Below are 14,654 nucleotides of genomic sequence, written 5' to 3' on the forward strand. Positions count from 1 at the left end.
ACTAAGAGTTAATGCGCTTCAAATTAAAATGAGTATTGAAGCGTGTAGTAGCATCACAGTAACACAATCAATAATTATCAATTTTCCACTCTTTTTTCAATTTTAGAATATAAACATGTTTGTGATATTTATGTAGCTATGCATCAGTTCATTGAATGTCTGAGTGTGTGTTTAACCATCTCTTCCCCTCCCTCCCTCCATCCATCCATCCCTCCCTCCCTCCCTCCCTCCCTCCCCCTCCCCCTCCCTCCCTCCCTCCCTCCCTCCCTCCCTCCCTCTCTCTCTCTCTCTCTCTCTCTCTCTCTCTCTCTCTCTCTCTCTCTCTCTCTCTCTCTCCTCTCTCTCTCTCTCTCTCCCTCCCTCCCTCTCCCTCCCCTCCTCCCCTCCCTCCCTCCCTCCCTCCCTTTCTCCCTCCCTCCCTCTCTCTCCCCTCCCTCCCTTTCTCCCTCTCTCTCTCCCTCCCTCCCTCTCTCTCCCCTCCCTCTCTCTCTCCCTCCCTCCCTCTCTCTCCCCTCCCTCCCTCCAGACTTTTGGTGAAAAGCTGCTGGGAGTGATGTCATGGATCATGCCCATCTCTGTAGCTCTGTCCACCTTCGGAGGGGTTAACGGATCCCTCTTCACCTCCTCACGGTCAGTGTCAACATCCCTTTAACAACCTGGGTTTATCTGCTGATTTCTCCTTTAACAACCAGGGTTTATCTACTGATCTCTCCTTTAACATCCAGGGTTTATCTGCTGATCTCTCCTTTAACAACTAGGGTTTATCTGCTGATCTCTCCTTTAACAACCAGGGTTTATCTGCTGATCTCTCCTTTAACAACCAGGGTTTATCTACTGATCTCTCCTTTAACAACCAGGGTTTATCTGCTGATCTCTCCTTTAACAACCAGGGTTTATCTACTGATCTCTCCTTTAACATCCAGGGTTTATCTGCTGATCTCTCCTTTAACAACCAGGGTTTATCTGCTGATCTCTCCTTTAACAACCAGGGTTTATCTGCTGATCTCTCCTTTAACAACCAGGGTTTATCTACTGATCTCTCCTTTAACAACCAGGGTTTATCTGCTGATCTCTCCTTTAACAACCAGGGTTTATCTGCTGATCTCTCCTTTAACAACCAGGGTTTATCTACTGATCTCTCCTTTAACAACCAGGGTTTATCTGCTGATCTCTCCTTTAACAACCAGGGTTTATCTGCTGATCTCTCCTTTAACAACCAGGGTTTATCTACTGATCTCTCCTTTAACAACCAGGGTTTATCTGCTGATCTCTCCTTTAACAACCAGGGTTTATCTGCTGATCTCTCCTTTAACAACCAGGGTTTATCTGCTGATCTCTCCTTTAACAACCAGGGTTTATCTGCTGATCTCTCCTTTAACAACCAGGGTTTATCTGCTGATCTCTCCTTTAACAACCAGGGTTTATCTGCTGATCTCTCCTTTAACAACCAGGGTTTATCTGCTGATCTCTCCTTTAACAACCAGGGTTTATCTGCTGATCTCTCCTTTAACAACCAGGGTTTATCTGCTGATCTCTCCTTTAACAACCAGGGTTTATCTACTGATCTCTCCTTTAACAACCAGGGTTTATCTGCTGATCTCTCCTTTAACAACCAGGGTTTATCTGCTGATCTCTCCTTTAACAACCAGGGTTTATCTGCTGATCTCTCCTTTAACAACCAGGGTTTATCTACTGATCTCTCCTTTAACAACCAGGGTTTATCTGCTGATCTCTCCTTTAACAACCAGGGTTTATCTGCTGATCTCTCCTTTAACAACCAGGGTTTATCTTTAACAACCAGGGTTTATCTACTGATCTCTCCTTTAACAACCAGGGTTTATCTGCTGATCTCTCCTTTAACAAGTTTGTGTTGCAGATTAAATTGGTGTTCATTCTGATTATCTCTCTCTCTCTTTCTCTCTAACAGGTTGTTCTTTGCTGGAGCCAGAGAGGGCCACCTCCCCAGTCTTCTGGCTATGATCCATGTGAAGCGCTGCACCCCCATCCCTGCTCTGCTCTTCACTGTGAGTACCAACTCCGTCCTTCTCTATCTCAGACTGTTTACCAATTTCCCTGTCCACGCCACAAATATAAAGTTCAATAGACGTTAAACTGACGTCTGTGCCCAGTGAGAAGCTTCTAGCAAGCAATCTGATACCCTCTAACCTCTCTCTCTCTCTCTATCCGTCTCTCCCTCCCTGCTCCAGTGTCTGTCCACCCTGCTGATGCTGTGCACCAGTGACATGTACACCCTCATCAACTACGTGGGCTTTATCAACTACCTCTTCTACGGGGTCACTGTTGCCGGGCAGATTGTGCTGCGCATCAAGCAACCCGACATGCACCGACCAATCAGGGTGAGTTTCCTAGGAGACCCATTCCTGACATTGGGGTTCTATTAAGTTCTACAGAGGCTAGACTTTCTCCCACGTTTTTATTTGACCTTTTTGTTATGTTCTCAGTGTTTAGTCAATCTGACCCTAGGTATTCGAGGGCCTAGTATATGCATTCTTATTGTGGTTTGCACAATGACTGACTCCACCATCTGTCTCTCTCCCTCCTACAGATCAGTCTGGCATGGCCTGTGATCTATCTGTTGTTCTGGGCCTTCCTGCTCATCTTCTCCCTGTACTCTGAGCCTGTGGTGTGTGGCCTCGGTATGGCTATCATGTTGACTGGAGTACCTGTCTACTTCCTGGGTGTCTACTGGGACAACAAGCCCGCGTGCTTCAACACCTTCGTTGGTACGGCAGTCTCGTTCTCATTCCTTCGACTTGATTTATTTATTTAACCTTTATTTTAGCAGGCAAGTCCGTTAAGAATAACTTCGTATTGACAAGGATGGCCTGGAACTTCCTTCAAGGTAGACTCGGCAATATGACGGAGTTTCAGAAAGTAAACATTGTAGTGGGTCAAGTTCCACAACAACTAAGAGCGTTGAAGTGCGAGGCTCAACTTCTCCGGCCGTTTTGGTGTCCTGGCTACCAGGGTGACTGTGTGAGAGCGAAGTCTTGCATCTCGCTCATCTCAATATCTGCGGTGCTGCTCGTGGCAACGTTCAACTTTCAAAAGCATTGTTATTATTATTATTCAAATGATTGGCTTTCCAGTCACGTGACATTATGGATGTTGATTCACGAGATATCACGACTAACACGGATTCTTCTTCTGACTCGTGGCTCTTTTCCCTTATGACTCCTTACACTCTATTAACTTCCTTGGCTTCTCTCTGTATCTACTGGGCGTTGTACTCTAGACTGGTATCCTAACCTCTCCCCTTCTCTCTCTCCAGCCAAGATGACCTACCTGGGCCAGAAGTTCTGTGTGGTGGTGTATCCAGGGGAGACGAAGGGAGGCGAGGAGGCAGGGAGCGGGGAGGAGTGCGAGCAGCTGAAGGAGTCGCGGGCTCCTCTCTCGCAGGAGGACGGCGAGACACAAAAGTCTGCAGACTGCTGAACACACTCCTTGAATAACCCCCCAACACCCAACGCCTCACCATACACACACAGACACACACACACACGCAGAGAAACACACTCTCATTGAGGTAGTCAAAGTTTCAGGTATATCCCTATGGCAGAGGGGAGTTAACACCCACACACTCACAGACTTGGAAACATTCAGTGACACACACTGTTATTTGAATGTGTTCAGAAGTCTGATTGTAGCTTTGTTTCAATCACGAATGCTGTGCCAAATAGAGAAACGGAGGAGATGGAGGTGGGAGGGGGTGGGAGGAGGTGGGAAGGAGGAGGAGATAAACGTTTAGTGGAGAGGGGAGATTATAGAACTATATCTGGTCATCACATGTTAGTGTGCCTCCTTTCGATGCTGCTTACTGTAGAAGACATATCCAACCTGACATCCTCACAGATACACACCTCTTCATTCCCTCGTTTTTTCTTTTTTTTACCCACTTGACAATAATAAGGATTCCTCTTTCTCTTCCACCTCCTCTTCTTTTTCATCTTCCTCCTCTTCCTCCACACACTCCCTGCACACTTCATGAGTGAGAGAGCGGCGCCCATTTTAAAGTACTCGTAATGTACTGTGGCAGATTCATCATCAATATTGCTTGTGTCAGTTTGCATTTCTGTTTTGACACCTTTTGAATTTGCCTTGTCTTACTGAAAACACACCAAAGCTGGATTTTTTTGATCGTCAAAAACATCAAATTAATATCAATTCATTTCATGTTCAATGTCAAATACACTAAATACTGTCTGTGTTTTTAAATTTTAACAACTGTGATTCCAAAATGTATTTTATATCTGTGATAATTGTTTATATCATGTGTCATTGTTATTATTTTAGTTTTATTATGTTAGTTTTAGTTTGTGTTTTTTTCCTATTCTACATCATGCAACAGCGGAGGTATACATTTAAGAGCCTATGGGGTTCAGTGCCAGTCAGATCCTTGCCTGGTACTCTTTTATCGCTCTAATTCTGATATATTCTGTACTTAGGTATTGGTCTATTTTTCTTATCATTGATGTTGACAGATTATTTTATTCTGATATTTGTAAAGAGCTAAGAAAACATTTAATGGAAAAGAATGGTGTGGCCATTTTGAATATTCCACTTTGACTCAGTGACTTCATTTTACTGGACACCTGAGAAGGATTTCATTAAAGACAGACAATCAACTCTACAGACGGACCGCCTGCTCCATGAAAGACTAGCAGTACAGACTGACTACAGTGCTAAACCTTTACAGATACTAACAAACAGAGAAGTCTTGAAAAATATAAGGGTAGGCTAGCAGACTCTGAAGAGCATTTTGAGTAGGGTTCTCCGCAATATTGACCAGACATGCACAAACTCACATGCACACAAACACACGTGAACCTCCGCGGAGAGAATTGACACAAGTTTAATCATGTGTAGCTAAGCGTACTGTAATGTTGTGAATGAGGCCAACCAGTAGTGTTCCTGTGTTTTAATGTCAATGTCTATCATGAGGTTAATTCAGTATTTTTGTAAATTAAAACAGATCTATAAATCCACTCTATAAACGTTTGATAGTGCTTTATTTAGGGGTGTTTTAATAAATATAATTGATCATAATATAAAAACACTCATTGGCGTAATTTACATTTTAGCAGGTGCTCTTATCCAGAGCAATTAGAGTGAGCTCAAAGGCACATCAACAGATGGTTCACGTAGTCAGCTCAGGGATTCGAACCAGCAACCTTTCGGTTACAGACCCAACGGTCTTAATTGCTAGGCTACCTGCCCGCCCTATAGTGGAACACATGGTACATTAAATACATGTACAGTTACATGTGGTGTTAAAGCCTCCAGGGATTTAAATGTGCACCCCTGTATTAACCAGGAATGATATGTTTATTGTCAGGGAACTGTAATGTATACATAGATGGTTGTGTGGCCCAGTATACCCACTATGTCCTTGCTATTGGCCCTTTGGAACAGACACACACACACTCCTCTTCTTCTACAGTTTGTATGACCAGTTTGAGGCATTCTCAGGACATTCTGACTGCTTTATCATCATGCAGCCAATGAACATTTACGACTATATAAGGGCTCGATTCAATCCGTATTGCGGAAGTTCAGTACTGTAGCTAAATGTCAATGAAAAGGCACTGTTCCCCGCGTTCGCAGAGACTGTGTTCACGGTAAACACTGTATGTCGGCTCAATCGGAAATTACCTTTAAACTTAAATCACGGATTGAATTGAGCCCTTGGTATGTTTCTATAGAGGGGTGGCTTCCTGGGAATCAACCAATTTATCTTAAGACCTCTGTCAAGGGCAGTGAAGATGTCATTCCTCTACACGTCTTAATCATTCATACACACAGACACAAATAATCCCACTAAAATCACATTAACTGACCATTGGACATAACGTTAATGATCACACAGACACAAGAAGAATGTCATGGATGCAGTTGCAAACACGGATTTGGGTCTTAGACACACATACTTTCCAGTATATCACAGGTCAGTGAAGGTAATATGTACAGATACAGGTTTCTGATAAGTCAACCAGTTTGTATAGGGACATGTTGCTCTCTGCGGTGCTAACACAAGTCAAAGGTCATGGTATGGATTGTAGTCTGTGTTGTCCATGGGAAGATTTTAAGGATCACACGGTTCAGAGGTGGAAGGTCGGGTTCCAAGGTCGACTACGTTGCGGATGTTGCCTTCCCATCAACCGATGGTTGTGTGTTAAGTTATCAACTGGTCCTTGGGGCATCAGATTGCTATGTGATACAGTGGGGAGAACAAGTATTTGATACACTGCCAATTTTGCAGGTTTTCCTACTTACAAAGCATGTAGAGGTCTGTAAATTTTACCATAGGTACACTTCAACTGTGAGGGGAGGAATCTAAAACAAAAATCCAGAAAATCACATTGTAATGATTTTTAAGTAATTAATTTGCATTTTATTACATGACATAAGTATTTGATACATCAGAAAAGCAGAACTTAATATTTGTTATAGAAACCTTTGTTTGCAATTACAGAGATCATACGTTTCCTGTAGTTCTTGACCAGGTTTGCACAGACTGCAGCATGGTGTAACGGCGTTCGTCTGTTGAATGAAGAGAGTCGGACCGAAGCGCAGCGTGTAGGTTACTCATGACTTTAATGAAAGATATGACGGTACATGAAACAACTGAAATACGAAAACAACAAACGAAACGAGCAACTAATTACAGCCTATCTGGTGAATACTACACAAAGACAGGAACAAACACCCACAAAATACAAAGCGAACTCAGGCTTGTCATGTTTTGTCTTATTTTGTCTTGTCATTTTGCTTTTCCCTCTGTTCGTTTTCCCCCTGCTGGTCTTTTTAGGTTCGTTCCCCTCTTTCTCTCTTCCTCCCTCTCTCTCTTCTCTCTATCGCTCCGTTCCTGCTCCCAGCTGTTCCTATTCCCCTAATCAATCATTTAGTCTTCCCACACCTGTTCCCTATCTTTCCCCCTGATTAGAGTCCCTATTTCTCCCCTTGTTTTCCGTTTCTGCCCTGTCGGATCCTTGTCTATTGTTCACCGTGCTGTGTATCGCCCTGTCGTGTCGTGTTTCCCTCAGATGCTGCGTGGTGAGCAGGTGTCTGAGTCTGCTACGTTCAAGTGCCTTCCCGAGGCAACCTGCAGTTCATGATCGAGTCTCCAGTCTGTTCTCGTCATTACGAGTGGAATTATGCTTTATGATTGTAGATTTACTTTACTGGATTAAAGACTCTGTTTTCGCCAAGATGCTTTTGGGTCCTCATTCACCTGCATAACAGAAGGATCCGACCAAGAATGGACCCAGCGACTATGGATTCTCTCTACTCTACTCTCGAGTTCCAGGGAGCGATGCTCGGCAGACACGAGCAGGAATTGTCTGCTGCTCGGCATGCCGTTGAGACCCTGGCCGCTCAGGTCTCCGACCTCTCAGGACAGTATCAGAGTCTTCGTCTCGTGTCACCAGCTACTTCCGGTTCTTCCGAGCCTCCGGAACCTAGGGTTAATAACCCACCATGTTATTCTGGGCAGCCCACTGAGTGCCGCTCCTTTCTCACCCAGTGTGATATAGTGTTCTCTCTCCAACCCAACACATACTCAAGAGAGAGAGCTCGGATTGCCTACGTCATATCACTCCTTACTGGTTGGGCTCGGCAGTGGGGCACAGCTATCTGGGAGGCAAGCGCTGAGTGTACTAACAATTATCTGAACTTTAAATAGGAGATGATAAGGGTTTTTGATCGCTCAGTTTTTGGGAAAGAAGCTTCCTGGTCCCTGTCTTCCCTATGTCAAGGTAATCGATCCATAACGGATTACTCTATAGAGTTTCGCACTCTTGCTGCCTCCAGTAACTGGAACGAGCAGGCGTTGCTCGCTCGTTTTCTGGAGGGACTCCACGCTAAGGTTAAGGATGAGATTCTCTCTCGGGAGGTTCCATCCAGCGTGGATTCTTTGATTGAACTCGCTATTCGCATTGAACGACGGGTAGATCTTCGTCACCGAGCTCATAGAAGAGAGCTCGCGTTAACTGTGTCTCCCCTCTCTCCGACACTACCGTCTTTCCCCACTGACTCAGGTGTTGAGCCCATGCAGCTGGGGGTATTCGCATCTCGACTAAGGAGAGGGAACGGAGAATCACCAACCGCCTCTGTCTCTATTGCGGTTCCGCTGGTCATTTTGTCATTTCATGTCCAGTTAAAGGCCAGAGCTCATCAGTAAGCGGAGGGCGACTGATAAGCGCTACTAGACGGTCCTCTCCGTCAAGTACATGTACTACCTTACCGGTCCATCTACGCTGGACCGGATCGGCAGCTTCCTGCAGTGCATTAATAGACTCTGGGGCAGAGGGCTGTTTTATGGACGAAGCCTGGGCGCGGGAACATGACATTCCTCTCAGACAGTTAGGGAGCCCACGGTCATGTTTGCCTTGGATGGTAGTCCTCTCCCCAGTATATTATATGAAACACTACCTTTAACCCTCACTGTATCTGGTAACCATAGTGAGACCATTTCTTTTTTGATTTTTTGTTCACCTTTTACACCTGTTGTTTTGGGTCATCCCTGGCTAGTGTGTCATAATCCTTCTTTTGATTGGTCTAGTAATTCTATCCTTTCCTGGAACGTTTCTTGTCATGTGACGTGTTTAATGTCTGCTATTTCTCCTGTTTGTTCTGTCCCCTCTTCTCAGGAGGAACCTGGTGATTTGACAGGAGTGCCGGAGGAATATCATGGTCTGCGCACAGTCTTCAGTCGGTCCAGAACCAACTCCCCTTCCTCCTCACCGGTCGTATGATTGTTGTTCTGATCTCTTCAAGAAGCGTTTTGCATCCGCTTCTATCCTTGTTGCACCTGACGTCACTAAACAGTTTATTGTCGAGGTTGACGCGTCGGGGGTGGGCGTGGGAGCCATTCTGTCCCAGCGCTCCGATACTGACGATGGGGTCCACCCTTGTGCGTATTTTCTCATCGCCTGTCACCGTCGGAACGTAACTATGATGTGGCTAACCGCGAACTGCTCGCCATCCGTTTAGCCCTAGGCAAATGGCGACAGTGGTTGGAGGGGGCGACCGTTCCTTTTGTCGTTTGGACTGACCAAAAGAACCTTGAGTACATCCGTTATGCCAAACGACTGAATGCGCGTCATGCTCGTTGGGCGTTGTTTTCGCTCGTTTCGAGTTCATTATTTCTTATTGCCCGGGTACTAAGAACACCAAGCCTCATGCTTTATCCCGTCTCTTTAGTTCTTCTGTGGCTTCTACCGATCCCGAGGGATCCTTCCTGTTGGGCGTGTTGTCGGGTTGACTGTCTGGGGAATTGAGAGACAGGTTAAGCAAGCACTCACGCACACTGCGTCGCCGCGCGCTTGTCCTAGTAACCTTCTTTTCGTTCCTGTTTCTACTCGTCTGGCTGTTCTTCAGTGGGCTCACTCTGCCAAGTTAGCTGGCCATCCCGGCGTTCGGGGTACGCTTGCTTCTATTCGGCAGCGGTTTTGGTGGCCTACTCAGGAGCGTGACACGCGCCGTTTCGTGGCTGCGTGTTCAGACTGCGCGCAGAAGAAGTCTGGTAAATTTTTTTCTGCTTCTGCTCCTGGTCTTGCTGGGTCTCAGTCTGTTCCCTGCCATCGCATCTCTCCTGTTCTTGTTCCTGCCCTTGCTGTGTCTCAGTCTGTCCCTAGTTGTTACTCTCCTGGCCTGTTTGGTCCTGTTTGCTCTAAAGCTTTCAGTTCTCTACCCGTGTCTCATTTTTTTTTTTTTTTTTTTTTTTTTTAGTAGTACCCTAGTTTCCCTTTTTATCGTTTTTCGTTACGGTCCTGAGGAGAGGAGTTGGGTTCTTTCTCGGGACGTGCTGGACCGTTTGATCTATGATTTCCTCCGTTGCCGCCAGTGTTCCTCCTCGAGAGCGCCAGGAGCGCTCGGTGAGTGGGGGTACTGTCATGTTTTGTCTTATTTTGTCTTGTCATTTTGCTTTTCCCTCTGTTCGTTTTCCCCCTGCTGGTCTTTTTTTAGGTTCGTTCCCCTCTTTCTCTCTTCCTCCCTCTCTCTCTTCTCTCTATCGCTCCGTTCCTGCTCCCAGCTGTTCCTATTCCCCTAATCAATCATTTAGTCTTCCCACACCTGTTCCCTATCTTTCCCCCTGATTAGAGTCCCTATTTCTCCCCTTGTTTTCCGTTTCTGCCCTGTCGGATCCTTGTCTATTGTTCACCGTGCTGTGTATCGCCCTGTCGTGTCGTGTTTCCCTCAGATGCTGCGTGGTGAGCAGGTGTCTGAGTCTGCTACGTTCAAGTGCCTTCCCGAGGCAACCTGCAGTTCATGATCGAGTCTCCAGTCTGTTCTCGTCATTACGAGTGGAATTATGCTTTATGATTGTAGATTTACTTTACTGGATTAAAGACTCTGTTTTCGCCAAGTTGCTTTTGGGTCCTCATTCACCTGCATAACAGGCTACCTAAATACGGTTCCCAATCAGAGACAACGATAAGCACCTGACTCTAATTGAGAATCGCCTCAGGCAGCCAAGCCTATACCACACCCCTAATCAGCCGCGATCCCAAATGATACAAACCTCAATACGAAACACAACATATAAACCCATGTCACACCCTGGCCTACCCAAACATATAACAAAAACACAAAATACAATGACCAAGGCGTGACACAGGGATTTTGGCCCACTCCTCCATACAGACCTTCTCCAGATCCTTCAGGTTTCGGGGCTGTCGCTGGGCAATACGGACTTTCAGCTCCCTCCAAAGATGTTCTATTGGGTTCAGGTCTGGAGACTGGCTAGGCCACTCCAGGACCTTGAGATGCTTCTTACGGAGCCACTCCTTAGTTGCCCTGGCTGTGTGTTTTGGGTCGTTGTCATGCTGGAAGACCCAGCCACGACCCATCTTCAATGCTCTTACTGAGGGAAGGCGGTTGTTGGCCAAGATCTCACGATACATGGCCCAATCCATCCTCCCCTCAATACGGTGCAGTCTTCCTGTCCCCTTTGCAGAAAAGCATCCTCAAAGAATGTTGTTTCCACCTCCATGCTTCACAGTTAGGGTGGTGTTCTTGGGGTTGTACTCATCCTTCTTCCACCAAACACGGCAAGTGGAGTTTAGACCAAAAAGCTCTATTGTCGTCTCATCAGACCACATGACCTTCTCACATTCCTCCTCTGGATCATCCAGATGGTCATTGGCAAACTTCAGACGGACCTGGACATGCGCTGGCTTGAGCAGGGGGACCTTGCGTGCGTTGCAGGATTTTAATCCATGATGGCGTAGTGTGTTACTAATGGTTTTCTTTGAGACTGTGATCCCAGCTCTCTTCAGGTCATTGACCAGGTCCTGCCGTGTAGTTCTGGGCTGATCCCTCACTTTCCTCGTGATCATTGATGCCCCACGAGGTGAGATCTTGCATGGAGCCCCAGACCGAAGGTGATTGACCGTCATCTTGAACTTCTTCCATTTTCAAAAAAATGTGCCAATAGTTGTTGCCTTCTCACCAAGCTGCTTGCCTATTGTCCTGTAGCCCATCCCAGCCTTGTGCAGGTCTACAATTTTATCCCTGATGTCCTCTCTGGTCTTGCCCATTGTGGAGAGTTTGGAGTCTGTTTGATTGAGTGTGTGGACAGGTTTCTTTTATACAGGTAATGAGTTCAAACAGGTGCAGGTAATGAGGTGCAGGTAATGAGTGGAGAATAGGAGGGCTTCTTAAAGAAAAACTAACAAGTCTGTGAGAGTTGGAATTCTTACTGGTTGGTAGGTGATCAAATACTTAAAATGCAAATGAATTACTTGAAAATCATAGATTCCGTCTCTAACAGTTGAAGTGTACCTATGATAAAAATTGCAGACCTCTACATGCTTTGTAAGTAGGAAAACCTACAAAATTGTCAGTGTATCAAATACTTGTTCTCCCCACTGTATGTTAAACACCTATGCAGACGTTGTGAGATCTGGCATGTAGTCAGCCTGGATTTAGGCCTATATTGTAGCTCTGAAAGGTCTACCATGAAGTCAGTCTGGATCTTACGCCTATACTGGAGCTCTGAAAGGTCTACCATGTTGTCAGCCTGGATCTTAGGCCTAAACTGTAGCTCTGAAAGGTCTACCATGTAGTCAGCCTGGATCTTAGGCCTAAACTGTAGCTTTGAAAGGTCTACCATATAGTCAGCCTGGATCTTAGGCCTATACTGTAGCTCTGAAAGGTCTACCATGTAGTCAGCCTGGATCTTAGGCCTATACTGTAGCTCTGAAAGGTCTACCATGTAGTCAGCCTGGATCTTGGGCCTATACTGTAGCTCTGAAAGGTCTACCATGTAGTCAGCCTGGATCTTAGGCCTATACTGTAGCTCTGAAAGGTCTACCATGTAGTCAGCCTGGATCTTAGGCCTATACTGTAGCTCTGAAAGGTCTACCATGTCTTTGAAAGTTCCGTGACAGAGATGTGTTTTGTGCCTTTATATCACTAGATGTCACATGACATACTGTATGGAAAGTCACCACAGAAAAAAAGTGATGTTTTATTTATTTAAAGTGGGAGTGTTATCCTCTTTATGGACATACTGTAACCGTGCTTCGTTATCTCATTACCATCTCAGTTACCTCAGCTGCATTATGGCTTTGCTATTACAACAGGATGACATCATGACGCTTACACACATGGTCGACCGCTTTCTACCCAAGGCATTCATGGTAACCCAATGTTAAACCCAATCTGAAGCTTTTGTGTATTAATACTGAGGAATAACAGGCATAGCACTTAAACACAGTATCCCCCTTTTGCTATTTCCATCAGTTGAATAATCATCTTTTAAACACTTATGCAATAAGTGCAATAATAATGATAATGAGAAATCATTATAACATTGTAATAACATAGTAACATTATAATAACATTGTTTCAGAGATAATGGTAATCTCAGAGTTCTGCTTGGTCACGCAATCTGATTTTAGATGAGATGTAGGCGCTTTTATCCAACATTTTTACGTTTACATTTTGAAAGTTGAGACTAAATGGTTCTATCTGCATTTTTATCAACATTTAGTTATTGACATTTAGTCTTGTTCAGTTCAATGTTCTCTACCTATATAGTACTCTAAATACCCCAAATCACGTTGTTAAGTTCAAAAGAATACAAGATAAATATAGCTGACATCATTCAAACCAATGTGTGTTCGGAGCATTAACGCCAATTATCTCACAATCATCTTTTTACAGATAGAACCATTTTATACATACACAATCATTGCAGAAATGTCCATTTTAGAAGACTGTCTTATACAGAGCGACTTACAGGAGCAATTAGGGTTAAGTGCCTTGCTCAAGGGCACGTCGACAGATTCTTTACCCAATCTGCCAGGGGATTTGAACCAGCAAACTAACGTGCTACCTGTAATCGAACCCTGATAATTATTGTCATAACGAACAATGGATGGTTAAAGCACATAGACTACAGACAGAACTAGACTACTCAACCACTGCCTTATCTAAACTGTTAAGCCAAGCAGGCAGCCTCTGCCGAGTCCTTGCCTGCCTTTACCTGGACCAGACAGAGGCCTGCCGGCCTTCAATGTTGGTTCAGGAATACACAGCAGTAGCCTTGCTGTGTGTTGCATTGCAACATAGAAATAAAATAGGTAGATTATGTACTTTATCAATATGTACAACACACCTCAGTAATTCATTGGCCACATCCTGTCTATGCTTGACTGGTTTAAGCCACACTGAACATTGCGTTCACCAACTGGAACAATGGTGAGCGTGCAGCATTCAGTCTGGTAAGGTTTAACCAGGCTATGTCTTTGAAATAGATCAGGGGTGGGCAAACGTTTTTGCTCGAGGGCCACATCGGGATTTTGAAATTCAATGGAGGACCGCATTTTTGGGGGACCAGTTGGGCCTCCCGAGTGGTGCAGCAGTCTAAGGCACTGCATCTCAGTGCTTGAGGCATCACTACAGACCCGGGTTTGATCCCAGGCCGCGTCACAGCTGACTGGGAGACCCCTGAGGCGGTGCACAATTGGCCCAGCATCGTGAGGTTTTGGCTCTCAACCTTCGCCTCTCCTGAGTCCGTATGGGAGTTGTAGCAATGGGACAAGACAGTAATTACCAATTGGATACCACGACATTGGGGAGAAAAATGGGGTAAGAATTTGTTTTTAATGATAAATTAAATAAAAATGTGTCTTGTGGGCCCGATTGAAGTGCCCGGCGGGACGGATTTGACCCCCCCTTGCCAGAGATAACGATAGAGGCCTCTTGTGGACAAAAGTATTAACATGGGCAGTGCCATTGAGGGCTTCTACCAATTTAATGGAGTCAACCGGGTGGGACTTCCAACTTCATTGGCTGATCCCTCCTGGTGACCCTGTTGGAGTCATGTGGTTGGCCAAATCCACCGTTAAGCCCTATGCAGTTCTGGATATCTGAGAGGATTGTTGCAACTTCCACCTAGCCTATCACAGTGGAAGGGTGAGCTATTACCATATTTCTTACACCAGTCAAATCATAGGGTGTTGGGGTCGATTTGGGATTAGGCACCAGTCAAATCATAGGGTGTTGGGGAAGTACAGCTCCCGCTCATTTGGGATTGGAACAAACTCCCTCACGGCCAGGACAGCGGAGTCAATCACCACCTTCCGGAGACACCTTGAATACTGGATAGGTTAAGTAATCCCTCT

At 45.4% G+C, this 14,654-nt stretch overlaps 1 protein-coding gene across 1 annotated transcript in view; it reads left to right on the forward strand.

Moving 5' to 3' along the window:
* The window catches only part of LOC124008220 (large neutral amino acids transporter small subunit 2-like), a 26,582-nt gene extending 21,571 nt beyond the window's left edge, over positions 1 to 5,011 (forward strand). Inside the window, exons 7-11 of the mRNA XM_046319342.1 lie at positions 527 to 630; positions 1,928 to 2,024; positions 2,208 to 2,357; positions 2,567 to 2,744; positions 3,293 to 5,011. Of these exons, the coding sequence (XP_046175298.1) occupies positions 527 to 630; positions 1,928 to 2,024; positions 2,208 to 2,357; positions 2,567 to 2,744; positions 3,293 to 3,456 (693 nt within the window). The 3' untranslated portion in view covers positions 3,457 to 5,011. The remainder of the gene's footprint in view (positions 1 to 526; positions 631 to 1,927; positions 2,025 to 2,207; positions 2,358 to 2,566; positions 2,745 to 3,292) is intronic.
* The last annotated feature ends 9,643 nt before the right edge of the window (positions 5,012 to 14,654 follow it).

The sequence above is a fragment of the Oncorhynchus gorbuscha genome, linkage group LG21, assembly GCF_021184085.1.
Source record: "Oncorhynchus gorbuscha isolate QuinsamMale2020 ecotype Even-year linkage group LG21, OgorEven_v1.0, whole genome shotgun sequence".
NCBI classification, from domain to species: domain Eukaryota; kingdom Metazoa; phylum Chordata; class Actinopteri; order Salmoniformes; family Salmonidae; genus Oncorhynchus; species Oncorhynchus gorbuscha.